At 55.7% G+C, this 27,392-nt stretch overlaps 1 protein-coding gene across 1 annotated transcript; it reads right to left on the bottom strand.

Annotated features, from left to right (window-relative positions):
- Positions 1 to 1,359: 1,359 nt before the first annotated feature.
- On the bottom strand, positions 1,360 to 26,501 carry LOC120232168 (plasmolipin). The gene is made up of 4 exons (XM_039232663.1): positions 26,256 to 26,501; positions 5,653 to 5,826; positions 3,392 to 3,514; positions 1,360 to 2,334 (listed from the first exon to the last, which is right to left on the bottom strand). Exons 1-4 carry the CDS (start codon positions 26,388 to 26,390, stop codon positions 2,218 to 2,220), a joined length of 549 nt encoding a protein of 182 aa, XP_039088594.1. The 5' UTR covers positions 26,391 to 26,501; the 3' UTR covers positions 1,360 to 2,217.
- Positions 26,502 to 27,392: the final 891 nt, after the last annotated feature.

Below are 27,392 nucleotides of genomic sequence, written 5' to 3'. Positions count from 1 at the left end.
CACACAGGAGCTTCCGTCATCATGTGCCACCTTTGATGGGGCTCAGGGCTGGCCTGGGGTGAGAAAGCCCAATGTCCCGCGTGGCCTCGGTGACCTCTGCCCCTGGGAAGCAGTATTCACCTAAACCGCAGGGTCTAAGGATCGGGCAGGCACCGGCCTAACCAAAAGGTGGTGGTTTGAAGGGACCATGTGAACATCTGCGGTCCAGCGGGCTGTGTGTTAGCAGGTCAGAAACCACTAAGACTTCTCTAGGACTTTGTCTCCTTGGAAGTCAAAAGAAAATGAGTTCATCTTAAAACTGAACAGTCTCCTTGTGGTTTCATCCTGGAATGACTGATTTACCAGATTCTGAGCCACTTGAGAGTAACAAGGGATGCGGTCAGCATCCACACCAGGATGCAGGCCAGGGGCCTGTCCCAGGCTGACTGGACATGGGCGTCTGACTTACCCCCGTCCCTCCGTCCTGGAGCAGTTCCCCCCGCCCCCCGGGGGTGCCTGAGAGCCCGGATGGTACCGAAGCCTCTTTGTACCATTTCCCCTTGCACGTCCGCAGCTGTGATAGAGTTCACTTTAGAAAGGCGTGGTAAGAGGTTAACGATAAAATAGAACAATTATAATATACTGTAAAAAAAAAAAAAAACATCTTCCTGTACTCTTGTGAGGAGGTGAGGTGAGGTCTCGCCACAGGCTGGGATGAGGGGAGGTGACTGGTGCGGCCTGACGCTGCTAGTAGCCTCGGGAGGACCACCATGTACTCCCAGGCCACAGCTGGCCACGAGAAACTAAAAACGCAGAAAACAAGAACATGGATAAGGGGAGCCTACTGCCTACTGTGGCCACATTCTAAATGCCTACCTTCAGCCTACTGTTCAGAGCGTGTTAGCCTGTGGCGGCTGAACCTGCGCTCAGGCTGGACGACTTCCCCTCTGCACCTGTGCCGCCGGCTCCCTGAACCCAGCATGGCCCTTCGCTTTGAGGACGTGATGTCTGAACTGCACACACTTTCACAGCAGGGGACACAATGACAGTCTCGAGTTCAGCAAGGTGACCCTGACATGCCTGAAGCTGGGACGACTGACTGGCTTAGTGTTAAACGGACACCTTTCTGAGAATGAAAGGGGGGTGCTATTAAATCTGTCAGGACAGCTGGCCTGAAGGGGGACCGTCCCTGGCAAAGCAAGCAGGAAGGTGGTCAGGTGGCCTCAGGTCTAAGTAGCAGCGGGTGGTGCAGAGTCTAGAAGCTGATTTGGAGCCTCTCAGCACAACACTTAGCTGCAGCCTCTGGGGCTGTACGAGCATCTACAACCACGATCACCCAATGTCTTTTCCAAATAGGATCTTCCATCTTTATTTTTGTGTAAAAAAAAAAAATAAAAAATAAATCCAAAGAGGACCAAGCCACCACCAAGCACGGGACAACTTACCAGGCGAGGTCTTGAGTCCCTCCCTCCTCCATGTCCCATGTGCCTAATCAACAGCGTCAGGGAAGCAGGTGGCACGGTTAGCTGTTCCCAAAGGGAATATTACAAACATGGGCTTGGGTGATGGAGGGAAACCTGGCCAGGGTTTTAATCACTGAGAAGTTGCTTAAAACCGATTGATTTCAAAAACTGGTATGTTTGAACTGCAGGAAAGGAGGACCGTGCAGTCAGAAATTCTAACTCTCTTTCCTCGGATGTCTCCCCAGAAGCAGCCTGTCGGCTGGAAGGAGGGAGGGTCAGATCAGACTTGCGGTTGAAGGAATGTGGCCGGTTTCAAAGAGCTTGCTCTGCGGTCCCGGGACAAAGACGTTGGTAAATACATGGGGCGTGTTAGGCTGGTGCTGCGGAGGGCCAGGAGCTGCAGGTCTGAGTCCTCGTTAGTGTACTTAGTGTTGGTGAGAAGACTGGGCCCCAGCCTCGGACCCCGGAGTCTCCTAAAGAAGAAGCGGAGAGCCCCGTCTCCCCCCACCCCGTCACCGTCCACTAAATACTGGGGATGGGCAGGCGGTGCCAGCCACGGGCCTCTTTCCAGCCCAGGCGCTTGCCAACTTGGGCCAAACCAGAGGAAGGCTCCTGATTCCTCAGGAGGAGCCCGGGTCTAAGCAGTGGAGCGGAGCACACGTAGTCCCTTCCAGGCTGACTCGACAAAGGGCTCGGGCCTCGGGCATGCAGGCCGCCCCGCGCAGTGACCCAGCTGCAGCCTTCAGCCCCAAGGTGGGTGGTGGCGCGGGGGGGCCTAGGCGTAGCCGCCAGCCATCTGACTGGTGGCTGCATTGCTGCCCACGCCCCGCCAGGCCTGGAAGCTGAAGAAAGCGCTCACTCCATAGGCGATCATCACCAAACATGCAAAGAACTGAAAGAGGAAGAAGACACCAGAGCTGAGTGGGGGTGCGGCGTGGCACTGGGGGGCGGGGGTGACAGGGATCCCGGTGCCAGACTGCCTTCCCTCAGACCCAAGGAGACAGTAAAAGCTTGAGCAGTGCCCCTCTGCTAACTAGGACACCGACACTGATTCAACCCAGCCACACACCCATTTAGCAAGTGTTTGTGGGGGTGCCCAGGGGGGCAAGGTTCTGGGGTGCCAACATGACATGCTCGTGGGGGAATCCACTAAGAACCACGCAGGCAAGGCATGTCCCACTGTGGTCAGGGCGACGGGATGATGTGCAAAGAGTGACCGAGGGGTGGGAGCTAGTCAGATACACATCAGGGATTTCGTTTTTTAAAAAGTCAACATTGTGGTTCTGAGGAATCTTCTGGAATCAATTCACGGGTGGCCAACACCAGCACCTGTGGCCGCTTTCAGAAGCACCACGTCTCTATCACAGATTTCAAAACCATCTTCCCCAGGAAGGGGGAGGAAACTCCAGCCCTGGTCTAGCCCCTGGTCTGTGCAAAGGGACTGGTAGTCCCTGTCCTCCTCACTGTGAGCAAGCGTCTGCGCGGGGGCCCTCGGAGTGAGGTGTGGCAGGCTCACTGGCATGTCACTGGCCACAGCCTGAGTTTGGGCTTCATGAGAGAGCCTGTAATTCCCCCCAAATGGTTTAAAATGAAAGGTTTTGCACGTGCCCCTTTCAAGAAGGGCCCACAGTTTTTAACGGGTCCCCCAAGGGGGCATATGACTGTCAGTCGGTGTGGAACACCTGGGTTAACAATGAAGTTCAATGGTTAACCTAGAACTTCCACTTCGGACCACCAAGTACTTCCCAAGCCTTCTGGTTCCTCAGGGTTTTGCTGTTCATACAGAAGGCTGAAAGCTCAGCTCCCCTGAGCCCCTGGGAATTTGGTAACCCCAGCGGTGGCAGGTGCTGGCCTCAGACCAGGGAGGGGTGGAAGTCCTGGGGCAGAGACCTGGCCTGGCCCGTCGTCTCCCCTGTAACTGCCAAGGCGCCCCGGGGAACTGTACTCACAGAGGCAGCCGCACGCTGGTTGTACGGCCGGGTGCCCTTCAGGGCTGTCAGCTCAACGGCGGCAGAGCAGGTGATGAAGGCCGTGATGTAGAGAACCGTGGCGCCCACGTTAAATATCATTAACTGGGGGGGGGAGGAAGAGGAGAACAGGCTTGACCACAGACTCTTCCAGTAAGTGTGGGACCTCTTGGTTCCCAACAGCACATGCCTTTAGTATCCAGGACAGGTGCTGGGGCTCAAGGAAGGGGAGGGGGACCTGGGTCTTTCCCACTAGAAGGGAGAAGAGACATCCACATGGGGTCAGCCCAGTGGCCACCTAAGCTGGGAGCATAAACACCAGGGCTGAGGGGGGAGGGGACACGATGGGGAGGCCTGCAGTGACCTGGTCAGGAGCAGCGGCAGTCAGAGGCAAAACCCATTCCCCTTGGCTGGAGACCGAACGGACCAAGGCCCGCTCTGAGAGCCCCAGCTAAATAACTCCAAGGCCATGCTCTTCCATGTTGGCTCAGCACGAGCTCGGCCCTCCCTCTCGGCACCACAGGCCTTGGGCCTGAGGCGGGGCCTGGGAGCGCATCCCATCCCTCTCTATCCCCAGCGGGAGGAGTCTATGGCTGCCTTTTGGCCAAGCCCTCAGCTCAAAGCCCCTCATGTCCCACGCCAGGGTCAGGACCCAGCAGGGTTATGGACCACACTGGCAGGCAGCACCCTCAGCTGACATTCGGGCCGAGTCCCATTTCCCGAACGCTTGGCCCCCGGGTCCAGTAAACAGGCTTAGCTGTCACTGCACACTGGTGGCCCTCTGGCATGTCTGGTTCAACCTATAGATTGTTTTTTAAAAAAATTACCAACATTCTAGGGGCGCCTGGGTGGCTCAGTCGGTTAAGCACCCAACTCTTGATTTCACTCAGGTCATGATCTCACACACTGGGCTCTGCGTTGACAGATTGGAGCCTACTTGGTATTCTCTCTCTCTCTCTCTCTCTCTCTCTCTCTCTCTCTCTCTCTCTCTGCCCCTCCCCCTCGCTGGCCTGCTGGCTCGCTCACAATGAAATATTCATTTAGAAAAAATAAAGGTTATTTTAAATAAATATGACCAACATTCTAAAATTAGATTTCGTATAAAACTTTCAATTTTAAGAATATCAAGATTTGGGGTGCCAGGGGGCCTGCACTCCCACTAATCAGAGGAGCTGAGGAGAGGTGGCTCCCTGTGGACAGACGGGGGGCAGGTCTTCCAGAACCCCTCCGGATCGACCTCACTCATTCCCCTTGCCCAGCCCGGAAGGGGGCTGGTGGCCCTGTCCCAGAAAATGGCCCTCTGGCGTTCCCAGTCACGCCTCCCCTGCCCTATCTGCTAATGGGCCCAGGAGCAGAGAGACCCTCTTGCCGTCACGGCCCAGGAAGGGGGGCCCCCTTCCAGCAACAGCTGTGGCCAGAGCCCCAAATCTGTGCTCAGGGACACTGAGGCCTCGCCATCTCGGGAGATCTCTTTCTTCAAGGCTCCGGGGACCGAGAGCAGGGGCCGGATCCCAGCCAGGAAGTCGGGCCACCCCCTCCTCATCCCAGGATCTCCCCTGCAAGCCCAGCACCCGCCACAAACGCTGCCTGGCTCCTGCCAGTGATGTCAAGGTCTAACAAACCCGTTCTGTCTTGAGGATGACTCACGTTTCCTCGGTTTAAAAAGTCATTGAATTCCAAACAATGCTGCCTAGTCCCAGCCTCGCTTGCCTTACAATCACGTGCCTCTCTCGCCTCGGCGCTGAAAGCCTCAGACCCCAGCTGCAGGGCTTTTCCGGGTCAGAGAAAAAAGCCCAGCGGCTGTGTGTGTGTCTGGCGGGGTCCTTCCCAGGGACTCTCTCAGCTCTATGTCCCGAGGAGCCTGAGCCGGGTGAACCTGGGACGCCGCCCTCCCCAGGGCTGGAGGGGCCTGTCCCGGGTCATTCCGGACAGCTCAGCCCAGCCTCCAGACCCAGGGTGGCCAGATTCCGACAGACCCTCTGCCACACAGGCAGGCCAACTGCCCCCCAAAAAGGAAAAATACTTTCAAGATTCCAAATGGCCTTTGAGCTCTTCCCTGCCAGTCCCTCCCCCGGAGAAAGCCAAGCCTGTGTCCTCCATCCCCCAGTCGGCCCTGCAAGCTGGCTGAGGGCCAGCGCCCACGAGCCACTCATGCGGGGAAGGTCCTACCGTCACAGCGTCTCCCCAAGGCAGAGGGGTCAGCATGGAAGCGCCCCCCACCCCCCGCTCCCACCCAGACTCACCACCAGCGGCCAGGGCACCATGTACAACTTCATGTGCAGCTGAAACAGGTAGAGGATGAAGAAGACAACTGTCACCAGCCAGAGGAAGACAGCAACGAACATGACCCAGCCGTAGGCTGGGTACAGGTGGTACGGGGTATCGGCAATCAGGGCCCACACCAGCAGCCCCAGCACCTGGAGGGACGAGACAGGGCCAGAGTCCCCCAGAACCCCCACTGCTCTGGCTGGAGGCCACAGGGCTCCCTCTGCAGGACATATTTCTCATTTAGTCAAGAAAAACATTTATTTAGGGGCGCCTGGGTGGCTTAGTCGGTTAAGCGTCCGACTTTCGCTTAGGTCATGATCTCGCGGTTCGTGGGTTCGAGCCCCGCGTCGGGCTCTGTGCTGACTGCCAGCTCAGAGCCTGGAGCCTGTTTCAGTCTGTGACTCCCTCTCTCTCTGACCCTCCCCTCCCCTGCTCATGCTGTCTCTCTCTCTCCTAGAAATAAATTAAAAAAAAAAAAAATTAAAAAAAGAAAAACATTTATTTAGCTCCCACTGTATACTACCACATACGAAGCCCTTGCCTGGTAACTTACTACTCCTTTCAGGTCTCACGTTACATGCTGTGGGACACCTTCCCTGCTCCTCCAGTCTGGGATCTAGAACCTTCTTTTGTGCTCTCATGCCCCCTCCCGCCAGCACCCACCACCCAGGACTAGGATACTGTTTCCTTCCCAGACTCTAAGTTCCCTGAGGGCAGGCCAATGACAGTCTCAACCATAGCTGCACCCTGGCAGCCAGTACGGGACCTGGGCCCTGCCAAGGGCTCAGTAAAAGCTGCTGAAAGGTGACGCCGCCATCCTGGAGGGACACAGTCCAAATTCCAGAGGTGGGAAAACCAACAGCCTGTACCGTCCTCCCACTCAGGGCCTCAGGGTGACTTCCACCTGAAGCCCTACTCAGCCCTTCCCACCTTCTCTGACTCTCCTCATTGCCCCTCCATACAGGTGTTACCATCCCCACCTGACGGGGAAACTGAGTCTCACACCATTCCCACATGGCAGGGTGGGTCCTGATATCCTTGCAGTGTGTGAAGCAGCTAATAGCATGGACCTTGCAGCCCACTACCTGGGTTTAAACCCTGCTCCCTTCCCAGCTGTGTGACCTTGGGCAAGCTCACAACCTCTCTGTGCTTTGGTCACCCCATCTGTAAAATCAGTGTCAACGACCACACCTACCTCGCGGGCTGCGTCAAGGACCCAGGAGTTCACATATATCAATGGGTACAACAGAACGTTGCTTTTATTCTTCTCTGCTGGATACGCTGCCCTCTGGGCCACGGGGAATTCTGCACAGACAGGCTGACACCCGCTTGGGGGACTTGGCAGCGTGGGGCCGAGCAATGGGCACACTATGAGGCACGGCCCAGGGAGCTCAGGAGAGCCCACAAGCAACAGCTCACAGGCAGCCGTCCTGGCCGCCCCCACGCCTCTCCTACCCTCTTCCCTGCTGCCCAAGACCCCGGGGCTGAGGTGCCCTCCCTTGTCTGGCCGCCGAAGCGGGGAGGGGCTACCATGGGGCTGCAGAGAAAGGCCCCTTTGCTGATGAAGATGCACCAAGAGAGCTGCCCTCTTCTTCCTCGGGTGGCATCCAGCCGCGTGGCAGGGGGGCCCGCAGTGACCCTGCCCCGGCCTGAGAATGCGCAAACTGTCACTTAGATCCCAGAGAAGCAGCTCGGAAGCAAGATGCGCCTCTAGCAGCTGGTCCAGGAGACGAAAAGTACCCCCCACCCCACCCCGGGGACCAAAAAGTTCCTCTGCCAGACGCCGGAGAGCTGGAGGCCACCCTGGGCACAGCCAGTGCCGGGCACCTGCTAGCCCCCCGCCGCCCGCCGAAGCACCCTTGCCATTTTGGTCCCCATCCCCCTACACTCGCGGGGACAGGGCAGGGAAGGCCTTAGGTAAGGGGGGGCGGAGTCGGGCAACTCCCAGCACCACCTTCCCTCCTCCCCCTCCTCCTCCTGCCGGAGAGGCAGGGCCAGGGTGTGTGTGGTTGGCTTCCTTCCCACTGCACCGCTGCGAAGGGGAGGTGGAGCCCCAGGCTCCAATCCTGCCCATGCTGTGGGACACCGGGTGAGCCCCCTTCCCTCTCTGTGCAGCGTCCGGGGCAACTCCAATCTGCCCACCAGATTGCTTCCTGCGGAAGCATGTTGCAGGGCCCTCCCAGGTGAGAGCCAGGCACATCAGGGACAGAGAATGAACTGTCCTTATGGGGCAGGGTCCTTATGGGCCTCCAGGCCATCGTGCGGCACTGTTCCAACCACCTGAAAGGCAGTTAGAAAATGCAGTGAAATGAAGATCGAGAAGAGACCAATTTGGGGGTCCCTGGGTGGCTCAGTCAGTTAAGTGACCGACTTCGGCTCAGGTCACGATCTCACGGTGCAGGAGTTCGAGCCGCGAGCTGGGCTGTCAGCGTAGAGTCTGCTTTGGATCCTGTCTTCCTTCCTCTCTCTCTGCCCCTCCCCCGTGCTCGCTCTCTCCCTCTCTAAAATAGGAAGGACAGAAGGAAAGAAAGAACAGAAAGACAAGACCAATTTGGGTTTACCCTAATGTACACCTATCAATTATCGGTATTATTACTCCTAGATTTGGTCACAATAGCCATGTACTGCCTTCCAGCTCGGTGCCACACACACCTGGGGAAAGCACCTCCCCTTTATTTCACTGTTTCCCAGTAACCCCCTCATCGGCTGGTGCTATTTATTTTCCCTATTTTCCAAATAGAAGCTCAGAGGGAAATGAGCCTGTGGTCGCCCACGGTCACCCGTGGCTAAAGGGCAGGGCAGCACTTGAACCCTGATCTGTCCTCCGGAACCCAGGCTACTGAGGGTTACTTAGTGCTGCGTGACGAATGAGGACACTGGAGCTGTCTCCTGGCTCTGCCCTGCCCTCCAGCCCAGCGCTGCTTTCCAGACCAGCAAGCGCAGCTCGGAGAGAGCTCGATAAGCAGCAGGAATTTCTGGTGTCCCTCCTGGCTTTGCCGCCCTGGCCCTGTGCCCTGGGAGTGGCCTCGGTTTCTGCCTCCAACAAGCAAAGGTCCACTTCTCCAGCTGAACCAGACGGACTGGTTTTTCCCGTCCACTCCCCACCAAGAATCCAAATGGAGCACCCCAGCCCAGGGCCTCGGGGCGACCCCACTCGGGACAGGGCAGCCCCACACTGGACATCCTCTCCCTCCTTCTGGGGGCCCATGCCTTAGCGGGAAGAAGGGGCCAGGGGGCTTGTCCTATGGTCCACTACAGGAGAGTAAAGCCCACTTTTCAGGAGGAGAAGGACAGCGGTGGGTAGCTGGGGGCAGAGGGCAGGAGGCCACCTGTCTCCAGGGCCTTCCCCAGGCCCCTCTGTCCAGGACAGTCACCTTGCAGCTCCGGTGTCCTCTGAGGACAGGCCTCGGCATGTGCATCTCACTGGGATCATTCATTCAACCAATATCGACGTGGCCTTTACCTCTGGGTCCCTGTCTCTTGCCTACACATTCATCATCTGCCCCCGTGTTTCTCTGTGAGAAACAGACACACAAACATAGAATCAAGCCTTATCCCCTCACTCCTTTAATGCATCCCCTGCAACACCTCCTTCAGGCAAGCACTACAGATAAAGAGAACTATCTGGAAATCTTGAAGGTGCAGGCCTTTTTTTTTTTTTTTATCCCCCCCAAAAATCTAAAGACTTCAGATAAGAGATTTTTCTCTTTAAATGAGGACTGTCAAAAAGGACACTTTCACACATGCCCCAGGACCTTTGCACCTACAAAAGAATTTCTAAACAACTGGGGAACAGGGATATCTTTGTTAAAATCACCTGCAAAGAGGAGAGATTCATCACAAATGCCAGACAGAAAGGCATTCCTTGATTAGGATGGGCCCTGATCCAGGGACTGTTGTCCTTACAGGAAGAAGGAAAATGGACGGAGACACACGGAAGTAGAAAGCCACGTAAAGATGGAGGCAGAGAAGAGAGTGGTAAGTCTCTAAGCCAAGGAACACGACTGGTGGCAGCCAGCAGAAGCCAGGAGACCGGCGGGGACAGGTCTCCTTCAGAGCCTCCAAAAGGAACCGACTATGCCAACACAGTGATTCTGGACATCGAGCCTCCAGAACTGTGAGACAATAAATTTCTATTGTTTGAAGCCACCCACTTTCTGGCATTTTCTTATGGCAGCCCTAGGAAACCAGCATGTCTCTCTGAGCAGCTTTTGGGCGCAGATGGCTATCATGATCTGATTTAACTGTGTGAATCTGGCATCAGTTTTGATGGAAGGTTGGCCTATGAACTCACTGGGTTCGAGCTCTGGCCCTGCCAACTTCCTACTACGTCAGCCAGGCCAAGTTGCTGAATCTCTCTGTGCCTTCGTGTTCTCATTTTTTTTTTTAAATGTTTATTTCTGAAGGAGAGAGAGAGACCAAATGTGAGTGGTGGAGGGGCACAGAGAGGGGAAGACACAGAATCTGAAACTGGCTCCAGCCTCTGAGCTGACAGCACCAAGCCTGATGCGGGGCTTGAACCCACAAACCGTGAGATCATGACCTGAGCTGAAGTCAGACGCTTAACCAACTGAGTCACGCAGGCGCTCCCCTCCCCATGTTCTCATCTTCGAAACGTGTCTACCTCATAGAGTAGTTCTAAGGTTAAAAAAAATACATGTACGGTACTTAGATCAATGCCCAANATTTATTTAGGGGCGCCTGGGTGGCTTAGTCGGTTAAGCGTCCGACTTTCGCTTAGGTCATGATCTCGCGGTTCGTGGGTTCGAGCCCCGCGTCGGGCTCTGTGCTGACTGCCAGCTCAGAGCCTGGAGCCTGTTTCAGTCTGTGACTCCCTCTCTCTCTGACCCTCCCCTCCCCTGCTCATGCTGTCTCTCTCTCTCCTAGAAATAAATTAAAAAAAAAAAAAATTAAAAAAAGAAAAACATTTATTTAGCTCCCACTGTATACTACCACATACGAAGCCCTTGCCTGGTAACTTACTACTCCTTTCAGGTCTCACGTTACATGCTGTGGGACACCTTCCCTGCTCCTCCAGTCTGGGATCTAGAACCTTCTTTTGTGCTCTCATGCCCCCTCCCGCCAGCACCCACCACCCAGGACTAGGATACTGTTTCCTTCCCAGACTCTAAGTTCCCTGAGGGCAGGCCAATGACAGTCTCAACCATAGCTGCACCCTGGCAGCCAGTACGGGACCTGGGCCCTGCCAAGGGCTCAGTAAAAGCTGCTGAAAGGTGACGCCGCCATCCTGGAGGGACACAGTCCAAATTCCAGAGGTGGGAAAACCAACAGCCTGTACCGTCCTCCCACTCAGGGCCTCAGGGTGACTTCCACCTGAAGCCCTACTCAGCCCTTCCCACCTTCTCTGACTCTCCTCATTGCCCCTCCATACAGGTGTTACCATCCCCACCTGACGGGGAAACTGAGTCTCACACCATTCCCACATGGCAGGGTGGGTCCTGATATCCTTGCAGTGTGTGAAGCAGCTAATAGCATGGACCTTGCAGCCCACTACCTGGGTTTAAACCCTGCTCCCTTCCCAGCTGTGTGACCTTGGGCAAGCTCACAACCTCTCTGTGCTTTGGTCACCCCATCTGTAAAATCAGTGTCAACGACCACACCTACCTCGCGGGCTGCGTCAAGGACCCAGGAGTTCACATATATCAATGGGTACAACAGAACGTTGCTTTTATTCTTCTCTGCTGGATACGCTGCCCTCTGGGCCACGGGGAATTCTGCACAGACAGGCTGACACCCGCTTGGGGGACTTGGCAGCGTGGGGCCGAGCAATGGGCACACTATGAGGCACGGCCCAGGGAGCTCAGGAGAGCCCACAAGCAACAGCTCACAGGCAGCCGTCCTGGCCGCCCCCACGCCTCTCCTACCCTCTTCCCTGCTGCCCAAGACCCCGGGGCTGAGGTGCCCTCCCTTGTCTGGCCGCCGAAGCGGGGAGGGGCTACCATGGGGCTGCAGAGAAAGGCCCCTTTGCTGATGAAGATGCACCAAGAGAGCTGCCCTCTTCTTCCTCGGGTGGCATCCAGCCGCGTGGCAGGGGGGCCCGCAGTGACCCTGCCCCGGCCTGAGAATGCGCAAACTGTCACTTAGATCCCAGAGAAGCAGCTCGGAAGCAAGATGCGCCTCTAGCAGCTGGTCCAGGAGACGAAAAGTACCCCCCACCCCACCCCGGGGACCAAAAAGTTCCTCTGCCAGACGCCGGAGAGCTGGAGGCCACCCTGGGCACAGCCAGTGCCGGGCACCTGCTAGCCCCCCGCCGCCCGCCGAAGCACCCTTGCCATTTTGGTCCCCATCCCCCTACACTCGCGGGGACAGGGCAGGGAAGGCCTTAGGTAAGGGGGGGCGGAGTCGGGCAACTCCCAGCACCACCTTCCCTCCTCCCCCTCCTCCTCCTGCCGGAGAGGCAGGGCCAGGGTGTGTGTGGTTGGCTTCCTTCCCACTGCACCGCTGCGAAGGGGAGGTGGAGCCCCAGGCTCCAATCCTGCCCATGCTGTGGGACACCGGGTGAGCCCCCTTCCCTCTCTGTGCAGCGTCCGGGGCAACTCCAATCTGCCCACCAGATTGCTTCCTGCGGAAGCATGTTGCAGGGCCCTCCCAGGTGAGAGCCAGGCACATCAGGGACAGAGAATGAACTGTCCTTATGGGGCAGGGTCCTTATGGGCCTCCAGGCCATCGTGCGGCACTGTTCCAACCACCTGAAAGGCAGTTAGAAAATGCAGTGAAATGAAGATCGAGAAGAGACCAATTTGGGGGTCCCTGGGTGGCTCAGTCAGTTAAGTGACCGACTTCGGCTCAGGTCACGATCTCACGGTGCAGGAGTTCGAGCCGCGAGCTGGGCTGTCAGCGTAGAGTCTGCTTTGGATCCTGTCTTCCTTCCTCTCTCTCTGCCCCTCCCCCGTGCTCGCTCTCTCCCTCTCTAAAATAGGAAGGACAGAAGGAAAGAAAGAACAGAAAGACAAGACCAATTTGGGTTTACCCTAATGTACACCTATCAATTATCGGTATTATTACTCCTAGATTTGGTCACAATAGCCATGTACTGCCTTCCAGCTCGGTGCCACACACACCTGGGGAAAGCACCTCCCCTTTATTTCACTGTTTCCCAGTAACCCCCTCATCGGCTGGTGCTATTTATTTTCCCTATTTTCCAAATAGAAGCTCAGAGGGAAATGAGCCTGTGGTCGCCCACGGTCACCCGTGGCTAAAGGGCAGGGCAGCACTTGAACCCTGATCTGTCCTCCGGAACCCAGGCTACTGAGGGTTACTTAGTGCTGCGTGACGAATGAGGACACTGGAGCTGTCTCCTGGCTCTGCCCTGCCCTCCAGCCCAGCGCTGCTTTCCAGACCAGCAAGCGCAGCTCGGAGAGAGCTCGATAAGCAGCAGGAATTTCTGGTGTCCCTCCTGGCTTTGCCGCCCTGGCCCTGTGCCCTGGGAGTGGCCTCGGTTTCTGCCTCCAACAAGCAAAGGTCCACTTCTCCAGCTGAACCAGACGGACTGGTTTTTCCCGTCCACTCCCCACCAAGAATCCAAATGGAGCACCCCAGCCCAGGGCCTCGGGGCGACCCCACTCGGGACAGGGCAGCCCCACACTGGACATCCTCTCCCTCCTTCTGGGGGCCCATGCCTTAGCGGGAAGAAGGGGCCAGGGGGCTTGTCCTATGGTCCACTACAGGAGAGTAAAGCCCACTTTTCAGGAGGAGAAGGACAGCGGTGGGTAGCTGGGGGCAGAGGGCAGGAGGCCACCTGTCTCCAGGGCCTTCCCCAGGCCCCTCTGTCCAGGACAGTCACCTTGCAGCTCCGGTGTCCTCTGAGGACAGGCCTCGGCATGTGCATCTCACTGGGATCATTCATTCAACCAATATCGACGTGGCCTTTACCTCTGGGTCCCTGTCTCTTGCCTACACATTCATCATCTGCCCCCGTGTTTCTCTGTGAGAAACAGACACACAAACATAGAATCAAGCCTTATCCCCTCACTCCTTTAATGCATCCCCTGCAACACCTCCTTCAGGCAAGCACTACAGATAAAGAGAACTATCTGGAAATCTTGAAGGTGCAGGCCTTTTTTTTTTTTTTTATCCCCCCCAAAAATCTAAAGACTTCAGATAAGAGATTTTTCTCTTTAAATGAGGACTGTCAAAAAGGACACTTTCACACATGCCCCAGGACCTTTGCACCTACAAAAGAATTTCTAAACAACTGGGGAACAGGGATATCTTTGTTAAAATCACCTGCAAAGAGGAGAGATTCATCACAAATGCCAGACAGAAAGGCATTCCTTGATTAGGATGGGCCCTGATCCAGGGACTGTTGTCCTTACAGGAAGAAGGAAAATGGACGGAGACACACGGAAGTAGAAAGCCACGTAAAGATGGAGGCAGAGAAGAGAGTGGTAAGTCTCTAAGCCAAGGAACACGACTGGTGGCAGCCAGCAGAAGCCAGGAGACCGGCGGGGACAGGTCTCCTTCAGAGCCTCCAAAAGGAACCGACTATGCCAACACAGTGATTCTGGACATCGAGCCTCCAGAACTGTGAGACAATAAATTTCTATTGTTTGAAGCCACCCACTTTCTGGCATTTTCTTATGGCAGCCCTAGGAAACCAGCATGTCTCTCTGAGCAGCTTTTGGGCGCAGATGGCTATCATGATCTGATTTAACTGTGTGAATCTGGCATCAGTTTTGATGGAAGGTTGGCCTATGAACTCACTGGGTTCGAGCTCTGGCCCTGCCAACTTCCTACTACGTCAGCCAGGCCAAGTTGCTGAATCTCTCTGTGCCTTCGTGTTCTCATTTTTTTTTTTAAATGTTTATTTCTGAAGGAGAGAGAGAGACCAAATGTGAGTGGTGGAGGGGCACAGAGAGGGGAAGACACAGAATCTGAAACTGGCTCCAGCCTCTGAGCTGACAGCACCAAGCCTGATGCGGGGCTTGAACCCACAAACCGTGAGATCATGACCTGAGCTGAAGTCAGACGCTTAACCAACTGAGTCACGCAGGCGCCCCCCTCCCCATGTTCTCATCTTCGAAACGTGTCTACCTCATAGAGTAGTTCTAAGGTTAAAAAAAATACATGTACGGTACTTAGATCAATGCCCAACACGGTCTCACCACTCAATACATGTTCTACTCTAATGAGCAGTCTGAGAGGCTGGAATATGGAGTTTCCAATCCATTCTCTGCCTGGGTTGCTGAGGTAGTAACAGTGTGTGCAGTTCCGGGGGTGGGGGGAGGGGGTAAGGCCTCCCTGAGATAAAGAATGTATCTAACCTTAAGCACCAGGCACTGGGGCAGTAAGTGATAAGTGCCCGCTGCACCCATCTTTCAGATAAGGCAGCGGGCTTATCTAAAGAGGCGGCCCAGGACCGGAGGGCAGGCCAGCCCTGCCCAGCCCTGGAACACCTCCTGGGCGTGCACTCTCTGTTCATCCAGGTTGAAGGGCCCTGGGCAGAACCCCTCACCCCTCACCCCTCGCTCTTCCCCTTAGTACAATGAGAGCAGGGAAGGTGCACTTAGAGTTCTCCGAGGCTCCCTCTGGGCTGGGCCTGGCACTCCCCAATGCACACCTCCCCTCCAAGGGGGCCCAAGCCCCCGCCCCCTGGTACGGGAGGGACCCCGGCAGCCCCAAGCACTAAGCTAAGTCCTCTCCCGCCCAGAGACAGAGGCTCTCCTTCTACCCCTCTCCGCCTCCTGGGACACGTCAGCCCCTTGCGGATTTGCCGTGTAGCCTTGGGTGAGTCGCCTAACCTTTCTAATCTGTTTCCTCATCTGACACGTGAGACAGTCGGGCAGGTACACCTCTCCTGGTCACCTCACAGGTGTGTCACTGCAGGTAAAATGGTGTGAAGGAAAAAGGTAACGGCCGTAGGCAGCCAGAGTGACTGCAGGGGCTGCCAGACAGTCCCGTCCCCCAGAGCAAGGCAGCCACGAGGAGGGACAGCACCTCAGAAGCTGGGGGCGGACACTGGGGACTCACACTGAGCCAAGGCAGGCAGGTGGGCCACAGAAATGGCCAGGGTGGGCCAGGTGGGGACTGTGGAGCTGCGAGCAGCCTGCTGGCGTCTGGGGAAACGCAGCCCAGGGTTGTCGGGAAGTCTGAGTTTTCAAGAGATGCTAGGAGTCTGAATTTCTATGTGAAATCTTCAGCTTCTTAAAAGCTGGCAATAAACCTAAAGGTTTTGGAGACAATGTGAGGAAAGGGCCCACCCAAGAGGCCCAGGACTCCCTTCTCCCCACTGCACTATCCAGGAAACTGAGGCCCAGGGGCGATGCGAGCCCTTCTGGGGTTCCCCCTCACAGGGACACATCTGGGCAGCTGAGGACACTCAGAACTTGGCCTGGCCTGGCCCAGTCTCCACCCTCACCCTGGCCCTTCTCCCTACAGTGAAAGGGACTTTATGGGGACAAAAAGCCACCCATTGTGTCACAGGAGACAAAGGCGCAGGGGACAGAGGCCTCGGGTGCCTGAACCGGCCACAACAAGTGCACACACCACCTCCTCCCTGTGCCGAGGAGGCGGGCTTCGGGGTTAGGCTCCGTGGAATTCCCGCTCTGTACTCCCGCCCCCGCCCCGGCACTCAGGGGGCCCTGGGGGGGCACCTCCCGGCTCCACCAAGCCCAGCACCGCGTTAACTCCCCTCAGCCTTGGGTTCGCTGGAAAGCGGGCACGGGAGAGCCACTGCACAAAGTCACTGAACAAGGTCTCCTGAAGGCTGGCTGTGTGCCTGGCTCCCCTACAGGCCCTAGGAACCAAGCACAGAGCCTGCCACCAGAATCCACGCACGCACGCGGGCAGGGAGCACGCACACAGCACGCACGCGGGTAGACAGCACGCACACAGCACGCACGCGGGAAAGCAGGCAGCACGCACGCGGGAAAGCAGGCAGCACGCACGCGGGCGGGCAGACAGCACGCACGCGGGCGGGCAGCACGCACACATGCACCCACGCAGGCCTGCAGCTCCCACCCCAGGCTGTTTGTTGCAGGGAGGTCAAGGGCAGAAATACTGGCTCGGGGTCTGGTTCACCCAGCGGCCAGGCTTCCAAATGCGGCCTTCGTCACATTACTTGTTATTCCTCAGTCTTGAGTGTCGGAACTGAACATTTAAATCCCAGAGGTAGAAGAGATTTCTGCACACCCACCCCAGCGGCCCAGCTGTCCCCAGAGCCCCCTACCTCCAGTGCCTGGGTGCACTCTGCACGTCACCCCACTGCTACCTTGTTACTTTGTGGTCTCCCTCAGAATTTTAGAAAAACCTTCCCAACAGATTGCCTCCTGCTTATCCCCAGGCTGGTTCCCATTCTCCACTCTGGGACCAGACAGCCCATTTCACAGATGAAGAAACCAAGCCCTTAGAAGATCTGGACCTGGCCCAAGGTCTGGCACAGTAAGGGGTGGGGCCTGGACAGTTCTGTGGCCCAGCAGATGGAGATGCTCAGAGGAGGACAGGTATCTGTGGGGGCTGGGAGGACACTCCCTTGAGGACCAGAGCAGAGAAGGCGCAGGGCCGACCTTGAACCCTGGGGCAGACGGGATGACAGAAGCTTATGCTCTTAGCACCCTGGGCGGGGCTGGCACCACAAGCGGGTCCCAGCCCTGCCACTGAGCCTCCAGAGAGCGCTGGCCGTTGGGAGCATATGGAACTTCATTAAACCCACGAGGCTGGCCCCGCCTGCTGGGGAACAGGGTGGTGTGAGAGGCGGGTCTCCCACACTCCCCGGCCCTCCTTCCTCAGACACTGGCTCTCGTTCTGATTCTAGAACTGTTGGGGGTGACAACCCACAAGCCCTGCCCCATCTTAACTTCAACAAGGGACAGGTGACCCCATCTGGCCGACCTCATACAGGGTGGCAGATCATCTGATGTGTGACTCCCTCACCCCCAAATTAAAGCTGGAATGGCCTAGACCAGGCCCAGGTCTGTTGCCTAGCAGCTCGAATGCTGAGCCCCGCCTGACCTTCGGCCCTCGCCTTCCTGCCCTAACCTCCCTGGGAGAAGCTGGTGTGCCACCCTGGCCTCTCCCCCTCGGGCAAACAGGACAGACCAACCCAGACCAGCAGTAAGGGCCCGTAAGTATCGAGGGCTGAACTCGCTGGGCTGCCAAAACACACAGCTACCCTCCCCCCCCGCCCATCCTATAGGTTCCTGGTGGCCGCGGGGACCAGGGCAGCGCCCCGGTGGCTCCCCCAGACCATCTGTGAACAGGAGTCTGGGCCTGGTCCTCACTGAATCCCACCACAAACGACTCCCCAGCTCTCAAGGAGGGACCAACCCCTGACCCTGCCACATGGCCAGAAACAGCAACCGTCCACCAGAGGCCGACGGCTTGGCCGGCTCCTTCCATCTACCCCCAGGTCCCCCGGCCCATGAGCCGGCACTGGGGGCCACTGCTTGCTGCTGTGTGCTCATGGGAAAGTGTCTTCCCCAATCTGGGCCTGAGGGGCCTTCACGTGCCACCTTCCTAGTTTTTGCCATATCTCACAAACTACATGTACTGCTTTTTTATTCTGGACTTTCATTTATTTTATAGATTTTTAAATAATTAAATAAATACATTTATTTTTGATGTATGTAATATGTAGGACATGGGAGGCAATAAAAGGGTGTTTTTAGCCTGTTTCCCTCCTCCCCAGCTACTCCCTTTCTTCCCCGGGGGCAACAAAGAGTGGTTTCTTATGCATCTCTCCAGAGACTGTGTGCACAAGCGCACACACACTCTTCGGATAGGTGTCTGGAAATATTCTATTTCTCCCATGCGAATGATAGTATTTTTTAAGTACTATAATGTTTTTTAAATTTATTTTTGAGAGCAAGAGAGAGACAGCGTTTGGGGAGGGGTAGAGAGAGAGGGAGACACAGAATCTGAAGCAGGCTCCAGGCTCTGAGCTGTCAGCACAGAGCCCGACGTGGGGCTCAAACTCACGAGCTGTGAGATTATGACCTGAGCTGAAGTCGGACACTTAACCAACAGAGCCACCCAGGCACCCCTAATGCTGGTATTCTACACACAGAGTTTTGCACCTTGCTTTTTTCACTTAACCACACAGCCTGGAGACTGCCGGCCATTACATATAGAGCTGCCTTATATTGTTTTCTCTAAGGGGTAAGACACATCTTTTTACTAGCCACATGGTATGCCATTGCACAAATGTTATCATAGTTTACTGTAACAGTGTCAAATATATTTCCGATTAAAAATAAACAAATTGGAGGGGTGGCACCTGGATGACTCAGTCAGATGAGCAACCAACTATTGATTTTGGCTCAGGTCATGATCTCACAGTCCACGTGATTTGAGTCCCACCTTGGACTCCACACTGACAGTGGAGAGCCTGCTTAAGATACTCTCTCTCTCTCAAAATAAATAAATTTTAAAAATAAATAATAAACAAGTAAGGGCTCCTGGGCGGCTCAATTGGGTAAAAGTCAAACTCTTGATTTGGGCTGAGGTCATGATCTCATGGTTCATGAGATCAATCCCCATATTGGGCTTTGTGTTAATGCAGAGCCTGCTTGGGATTCTCTCTTTGCCCCTCCTCTGCTCGTGAGTGCTTGCTCTTTCTCATAATAAATTAAACTTTAAAAAATGAATAAATAAAATACTGATGGGAAATTCAAAACAAAACAGGGGCCCCTGGGTGAGTCAATCAGCTGAGTACCTGACTTCAGCTCAGGTCAGGATCTCAATTTGTGTGTTCGAACCCCACACTGGGCTCTCTGCTGACAGCACACACCCCGCTTCAGATCCTCTGCCCCCTCTCTCTGCCCCTCCCCTGCTGGCTCGCTTTCTCTCTCAAAAATAAACAACATTTATAAAAAACAAAACAAAACACAGAAGTCTGTGTGGCATAAAAACACACCATGACCAAAGTCAAAAACAAAACTAGGAAAAAAATATTTGCAAATCATCTGGAGCTCCTAGCAAATGATAAGACAGACTTATGACTCCATAGAACAGAAAAAGAATACAAATAGACAATAAGATATAAACTCTTAAACATGTTTTTAGGGGAGTCTGACTTCAACTCAGGTCATGATCTCACAGTTCGTGAGTTCCACCCCCGCATCGGGCTCTGTGCTGACAGCTCAGAGCCTGGAGTCGGCTTAGGATTCTCTGTCTCCCCTTCTCTCCGTCCCTCCCCTGCTCATGCTCTGTCTCTTTCAAAAATAAACTTTAGGGGCGCCTGGGTGGCTTAGTCGGTTAAGCGTCCGACTTTCGCTTAGGTCATGATCTCGCGGTTCGTGGGTTCGAGCCCCGCGTCGGGCTCTGTGCTGACTGCCAGCTCAGAGCCTGGAGCCTGTTTCAGACTCTGTGACTCCCTCTCTCTCTGGCCCTCCCCTGCTCACACTGTCTCTCTCTCTCTCTCCTAGAAATAAATAAAAAAACATTAAAAAATAAAATAATCAAATAAGCAGCCTATGTTTAAAAAAAAAAACAAAACAAAAAACAAAAATAAACCTTAAAAAATTTTTAAAAACCATTTTTTTAAAAGGACAACCTCACTCATAAGCGAAATGCAAATACTACCACTCCTACCATGTTGGTGATTCCCGGGGAGGCCGTTTGACAATCTCTCTCCAAATCTCACACATACACTCACGCGCGCACACACACGCACGCGCACACACACGCACGCACGCACACCCGAGAGCCTCTCAGATGCTCTCAGTGGCTTGTGTGAGGTCACCCCTCCCCCACAACAGGGTGCGCCACAGCAAGAGTGGAAATGCCAAGTGTCTGTCCACAAAGGGCCGGGCCACTCAGGTCACACCACAGCTGCACAAAGGGACGCTGCAAAGCCCTGAGCCCAAAGCCACCATGCTGCATGCGCGGGCACAAAATGACCGCCAAGACACAGGTGCACGTGAAAGGGGAGAAGTGAGGGAGGAGGTGGAGACGTGGGTCCCCGGGGAGCGGTGGGGAGAGGTGGCACTCTCCAGCCGCGTGTGCGGTTCTCTCCTTAAATCTGAGGTGGCCCCCCGGAAACAAGAGTGGGGCATGGGCGCGGCCCCTCGAAACCCTGAAGGGACAGAGATTTGTCACCGTGCTCTTGCCCAGGCTACTTTATTCTGAACTGCAGTAAATATACCACCTATTAAATAAATTAAGAACATAAAGGATTAGAAAGAGAAAGGCACGGTGCAGCCTGTGCTGACACAGAACATTCCCCAGGTGTGTTGTCAGCAGCCGGAGCACGGCCAGGCCACACACACACACACACACACACACACACACACACACACACACACACGGTTCCCATGTGCAGGGTTTAGGTGAGGACGCAGGTTACTAGAAGGCTTAGACTCTGTGCGGGCTGTTGCCTTCGTACAGGTGATGCCTCAGGGGACTCGTGGGGACAGGAGCCTGTGCTTTCAGTCACTGGCCCTTGCGTGGCGCGACCGTTTTGCTGTGTGCCTGAATAATGTTCTCAAAGAATATGGCAGGTTTGAAAGACCTATTATTCTTTTTTATTTTTTAGAGAAAGTGTAAGCAGGGAGGAGGGGCAGAAGGTGAGAGAGAATCTCAAGCAGGTTCCGCGCTCAGCGCAGAGCCCGACACGGGGCTCGATCCCAACACCCCGGGATCATGACCTGAGCTGAAATCAGGAGTCTGACGCTCAACCTACTGAGCCGCCCCTTAAATGGGCCCATCAACGGAGAAACAAAAGTGACACTACAGCAGACCCTGAAACAGTTACGAGGGAGGGAGGGACGCAGCTCTGTGTGACAGATCTCAGGTGCCTGGGGTGTAAGAAAAGCAAAGTGCTGAACAAAGACCTGAAAACACCCAACAGTGGTCCCCTTGGGGAGAGGGCAGGTGATCCAAGAAAAACTTTGGCCCTATCCGTAAAAAGTTTTGACTTTTTAAGAAGAATGTGTTCACATATTTATTCCAAATACTCAGCTCCCTCCTGGCGACAAGCAGCCGGGAGTGTGGGCGGAGCTGACAATACAAAGCACTAGTTTCCTCTGGGCACAGGAGGCAGAAGAGCTCGCGGGGCCTGGAACGCTGCACCCAGGAGACTAAACCCTCGCATCTCAGGGCTGAGGAAAGCCCCGGGAGGCCCCGGCACTGCAACTGCGATGTGGCTGACCTCTGCGCACGCTTGTGAGACCCCCAACAACCTCACCCCTGGGGGAGCCTCCTCGCCTCCTCCTGGAGGAGAGAGGTAACTTGCAGGCCTTGCCCTGCCCCCGGCCTGGAGAGGAATGAATTGACTGCTGGGGGTCGGGACAGAGGCAGGATCACCCTAAGGAAGAACTTTCCAACACTTCCAAACACACAAGAATGGAGCAGGCAGCCTTGAGAGGAACTGAGCTCCCCGTCCCTGGAAGCATGCAAGCTCAGGGACCTCTAGAAGCAAGCATAAGAACCCTAGGATTCCATGACTCTGTGAATCCTACCCTTCCTTCTGCAACACGTGGCACCAAGCCCTCTACAGCACTGTGTTCCATATTCCTATCGTGACATCACTCCTTTACCGACGAGGAAAGGAAGGCTCCCTCCCACCATTGCTCAGCATGACTGACAGATCACTGTGATCGAGTGGCAGGTGCAGCTTCGGATAGCTGTTCATTCACCTGCAAAATGGGAACTGAGTGGCCACCCCCAATCCCAGGAGGTGCTTTTCTGATAGATGTTCATTCACGTGCAAAAAGGAAGGACAGAAGGTACCAAATACTGATGGTCCTATTGCCACAGGCGATTTATCTGGGCTTCTGCACCTGAGGCCTCAGGGATGGCTTCTCACTGCTGGATGTTTACACAGCCTATTGTGAGGTTCCTCCATCCAGAATCGTCTTACTACTCCCTTCCCTGTAACTAAACTCTTCAGAGCCCATTTCTGTCAGGAAGCCTTGGTGGCCCTCGCCCCTGATTAGTCTCCCTTCCTGAAGTTCCTTTCCTTCTCCTCCAAAGCACCCTAGGAACCTCCACACCCTACCAAAAAAACAAAAAACAAAAACAAAACAAAACCAAAAAATCCCACAAAACACGATGCTACAGTCAAGCTTTGGATTCCCTGATTTGAGTGCAAATTCTGACTGTGACACTCTACCAGGTGTGACCTTATTATACAAGTTCCTCCCCAGTAAACCCAGGTGGGATCATCTTTTCCCCCAGGGCCATAAGTACCAGTTAACCACACCTTGCACAACTTTCCTTCCACATGCTAGCCACACAAAGATTTGCGGCATCAAAGCCTCTGGTTCTTTCTGGAACTCTTTATGACTAAGAGTTACCTTTAGATCAACCTTGCCTGCTTGCTTTTTAGATGCTATCTTCATAAATTCATGTTTCCCTTTTTGCCTAGGCTGCTAGGAAACTCAACAAGGAATCAGCAGCCTTCAGGTCATGACCCTGTGGTTCCTGAGCTTGAGCCCTGCTTAGGGCTCAGCAGCAGGGCCTGCCTCCCTCTCTCCTTTCTCTGTTCCTCCCCCATTTGCCCTTTTTCTTTCTCTCAAGCTTTAAAAAAACAAAAAGTAAAAGAATCAACAACCTTAAACTTGCTATAGAATCCTGGTACAGTGATCTCTTTTTAGCTCTCTTTAAATCAATCATTCCCCCTCCTACACACACACCAACAACTTTTAGAAATATAATACTTTAGAGGTGCCTGGGTGGCTCAATTGGTTGGGTGACCTACTCCTGATTTCGGCTCAGGTCATGATCCCGTCGTTTGTGAATTCTAGCCCTATATCAGGGTTCTCACTGACAGTGTAGAGCCTGCTTGGGATTCTCTCTCTCTCTCCCCTCTCTGTCCCTCCCCAGCTTGCTCTCGTGCGCGTGCTCTCTCTCTCTCAAAATAAATAAACAAGCTTTAAAAAAAGAAATATATTACTTTAACTTTTCCGTTGTACAGGGCTTAATATCACATTCCATTTAATGTTCTTTCTGGAACCAGATGTGGGGGGTGGAAATCAGTGAACACTGAAGTTCTTTGGGACATATTTAATACCAAAGAGCACATCTCCTTCCCAAGACCCTGGGGCCTTTCTGCTCACCCCTCCTCCATTTCTAGAATACTTCACCAAAACCTCTGGGAAATAAAGGAGCATTTGCTTTCATCTCCCAATTACCGCCTCCTCCATGCAGGCTTCCCTGACCCATGCACAAAAAGCTCATTCCCTGGGCACCTCCCTCACAAACTAAGAGCTCCTGGAGAACAGATGCTGGGCCTCGAGGGGGTTGGGGAAGCGGCGGGTGGCAGGGATGACCTCCATCACTCCCTCAAAAGCACCACACTGGTGCCCTGTGGGAGCACAGCTGACTGGTAATTAAGAGCATGAGCCAGAAAAGTCTGACCACCCAGGGCTTAGATCCCAGCTCCAACACTCTGTGAGTTCTTGAACAAATAACCTCTGAGCCTCAGTTGCCTCACCTATAAAATGGGGAGAAGAGAAGAGAATGCCTTTGCCAAAGAACCTGGAACCTAGTTCGCACTTGACCGGTGGGAGCTTTCACGGCTTCCCAGCAGCCAGTGGTGCCTTTTGGGGTGGAACCTGGAAGCTGCCCATTGAAACTGTCTTTTGTTGCCAGAGAAACAGCTTAGGAAAGATATGCTCCCACTAGTAGATTGGTTAAGGCACTGAAAGGTGCAGGTCTTCAAACACTGATGAGAGACCCTCAACCCCCCACCTCCAGTCCCCAAAGCACGGCAGGAGGGCAAGGGCAGGCCACCCCACTCACACCCGTCCCCTGGGAGTCTGGAGACCGGAGTGCCAAGCTTCCCCACCGGCCTCGTGGCAAGTCCTACACTCTATGTAGACCTCAGTGTTGGTATCTGTGCAATGGGACCCAGATGCTCAGGGCCAGGCTGTTGGGCCCACAGGGACCCCCAAATCAGAAACAGCCTCCTCCAGAGGGCTCTACCTGGGATCTGGCGGGAACCGAGGGGCCCTCTTTCTTATTCACTCAACTCCAGTTCTCACTGTCCCAACGCAAAAGATGCCAGACTGCGGGATCGCGGACAGGGCTCCACGTCACCACTGTCCTTGCAGAGCCCAGCAGACATCTTCCCATCGCTGCAAGCCCGGCTGTGGCTGCCAACGGAACAGGGTCCCCGTCTCCAGCCTCAACGCCACCGTCAGCCTCCCACCTCCTCAGAAACCAGGGCTTCGACCTCAGCGCTACCAACCTGTTTACTCCAACTTCCTCTCCACTCACCCATCCCCAAACCTGCTCGCACAGCACCCCACACTCTGAACCCCCTTCCGCTGCCACAGAGTTCAGTGAGGTCCCTCTCCGCCAGGAGCCTCCCTGGACTCCGAATTCATCCCCCTCTCCTCTGCGCCTTCCCGCCAAGGCTGGGCCTTCCCCACCGACTTAGAGCACTGCTCCCCATCAGGTGCTTCCTACCAGCAGATTTAAATGAGCCCCCAACCGGACCTCCTACCCACCCTCCAGAACCTCCCAAACAACTGAGAGATTTCAAATGTAGATTTCTGGGCTGCGCTTCCTGAGATTCAAATTCCAATTCTTTCCGGGGGTGGGGACCAAGAATGTAGATTTTAAACAACCCCTCCAAGAGAGTCTGAGGCTGGGATGGCGGAGGGGGCCCCAGGGAGAGATCTGTGAAGTTCTAAAACAGAGACAGCACTGGCCCAGGTGCAGGTGGGCAGACACCTGGGCCGGGGGGACCGGACGGGGATCTCCGACCACCGAGACTTCCAGCCTGGCAGTCAAGCTAGGACCTGGGGGGGGTGGGGGGCGGTAGGAGATGCCCTAAAAGAAAATGGATCCTGGCCCATCTCCAGTTCCACCCTAGTCCTCTGAAAACGGACCCTCAGTTGGTGGGGAAGCCTCTCGCGGGGACAGTCACCCGGCTTCCTGACTCCCACCTGAGGCTACTATAGGCATGAAACTGATGCGCGCGGCAGTGGGGCGTTCCCACCCGCCTGCCTCTGCTGGGATGTGCACAGGGTCGGGGAGGCATCCGAGCCTAGCCTCTGGCCTCCCACAAATCCCTCCCGCCTGCTTCGGGCGGGGTACCTCGGCCCCACGGGGCCGGCCAAACCGGCTGGAACCCGGTGGGAGCCAGAAAAGCCCGGCTCTCGCGCGGGGGCCCACGGGGCCGTGCCCAAATGTATGCGCCGGAACGTAGGTGCCCTCTCGACTAGACTCCAGACTAGTCCAGACTACGCGGGGCCACTCGGAGGGGACTCTGCCGTACTCGGGCTGGTGCCCTGGGGGGCTGGGGGCACCGCCCTGCAAACACAGAGACTGAGGCAGAGACAGAGGGAGAGTTGTGCGCAGCGATTGTGCGTCTGCGAGCGCTCCTTCGGTTGACTCCCAGCGACCCCCTCGGGGGATGATGGGGCGCGCGCGAGCGGGCCCTCCGAACGCGGGTGCTTGCAGGCTCTGCAACGGGGATGTCTCGAGGTGAGGGGCTCCAGGTGGTCTAGGGGGCGAGCGTCCTGGAGGCGCCCCGGGATAGGCACGGCGCGTCGCGGCTCGCGGGAGCCGAAGGAGACGGTGCACTAAGAGCAAACTAGGCAAACCCCGACTCCTCCCGTCCCGGCCGCCCCCCGACCCGGGCCCCGACCGCGGCCCCGCGCGCGCTCACCAGCTGCAGCAGCATGAGCGCACCGAGGCTGGAGCGCACGAAGCCCAGGTCCGGGCGCAGCGCGGAGACCGAGGTGCCGGCGCCCTGCGCGGGGCTGCTGGTCCGCGTGCTCACTTTCGACGGAAACTCGGCCATGGCGGCCCCGCTAGTCTCCAGACGTCGCTCCGGCCGCCGCCGCCCCTCCCGTCCGCGAGTGCCGGCAGCTGCGCCGCTCTCCCCGGGGGCTCCGGCTCCGGCGTGCCGCGCAGTGTAGGGCGGGGAGCCGCGAGCCCTCAGGTGCGGCCGAGCTCCGGCCCCGCCCCCGCCGCGGGACCCGCCCCTTTAACGCTTTGCTCGCCGCTGGCCGCCTACACCCACCCCACGCTCTTCGAGGCCGCGTCCCGCTTTCCAGACCGGGACACTGAGGCCGCGGTCAATGAGATGGCCCTCTTCCACAACCAGCCTGGATAGCCGCTCTTTTCTCTCGCAAGGAAAGCCGCCTGCTGGGACTCGCCCTCACCCCGGCCTCAGCCTTGACCCGCTGCTCCGCGCCCTCCTAGCCCGTCACTTCCAAGCCCAGGGTAACCGGCGCTGGCGGAGCGCAGTACCACAGGCCCTCTCCTGGGTGCCTCTAGGGCGCTGTGTGCCCTTCTCTCCGAGGTCTGTCCTCAAAGCCAGATCCGCACCCCTGTGCAGCGACGCCCAAGGAGTCCGGGAGACCTGGCACCCAGGAGGCGAGGGTCTGAGTAAACTGGCTGCACGTGATTCCACTGATGTGGTTTTCACTTCTGAACACATTGAGCAGTAACTTAAAAGATCGTTGAGCCTCAGTTTCCTCGTCTGTAATAAAGGGACTGTTGTGTAAAATAAATGAAGCCCGTGGCACACCGTGATGGGGGAGGGGGGTACTTACAAGGTGGGAGATGATGTTGGAGTTAGGATTTCATTGCTCCACCGGCACCCTGAAACACACGCACGCGCACACATACACACACCCTTCAGGCCTTAGAGGCTTGTAAAAAATATATATATATATTTATCAATCAGTGTTTGCAGAACCTCTACTGTATGTCAGGTCCTATCCCAGGCCCGGGGGATACAGCAGGTACAAGCCAGGCAAGACTTCTCAGGTCCCACTTTCTACTGGGGATGACAAGT

Source organism: Hyaena hyaena, unplaced genomic scaffold (genome assembly GCF_003009895.1).
Source record: "Hyaena hyaena isolate Hyena2069 unplaced genomic scaffold, ASM300989v1 scaffold_68, whole genome shotgun sequence".
NCBI classification, from domain to species: Eukaryota; Metazoa; Chordata; class Mammalia; order Carnivora; family Hyaenidae; genus Hyaena; species Hyaena hyaena.
This window is presented reverse-complemented; position numbering and strand designations above follow the sequence as displayed.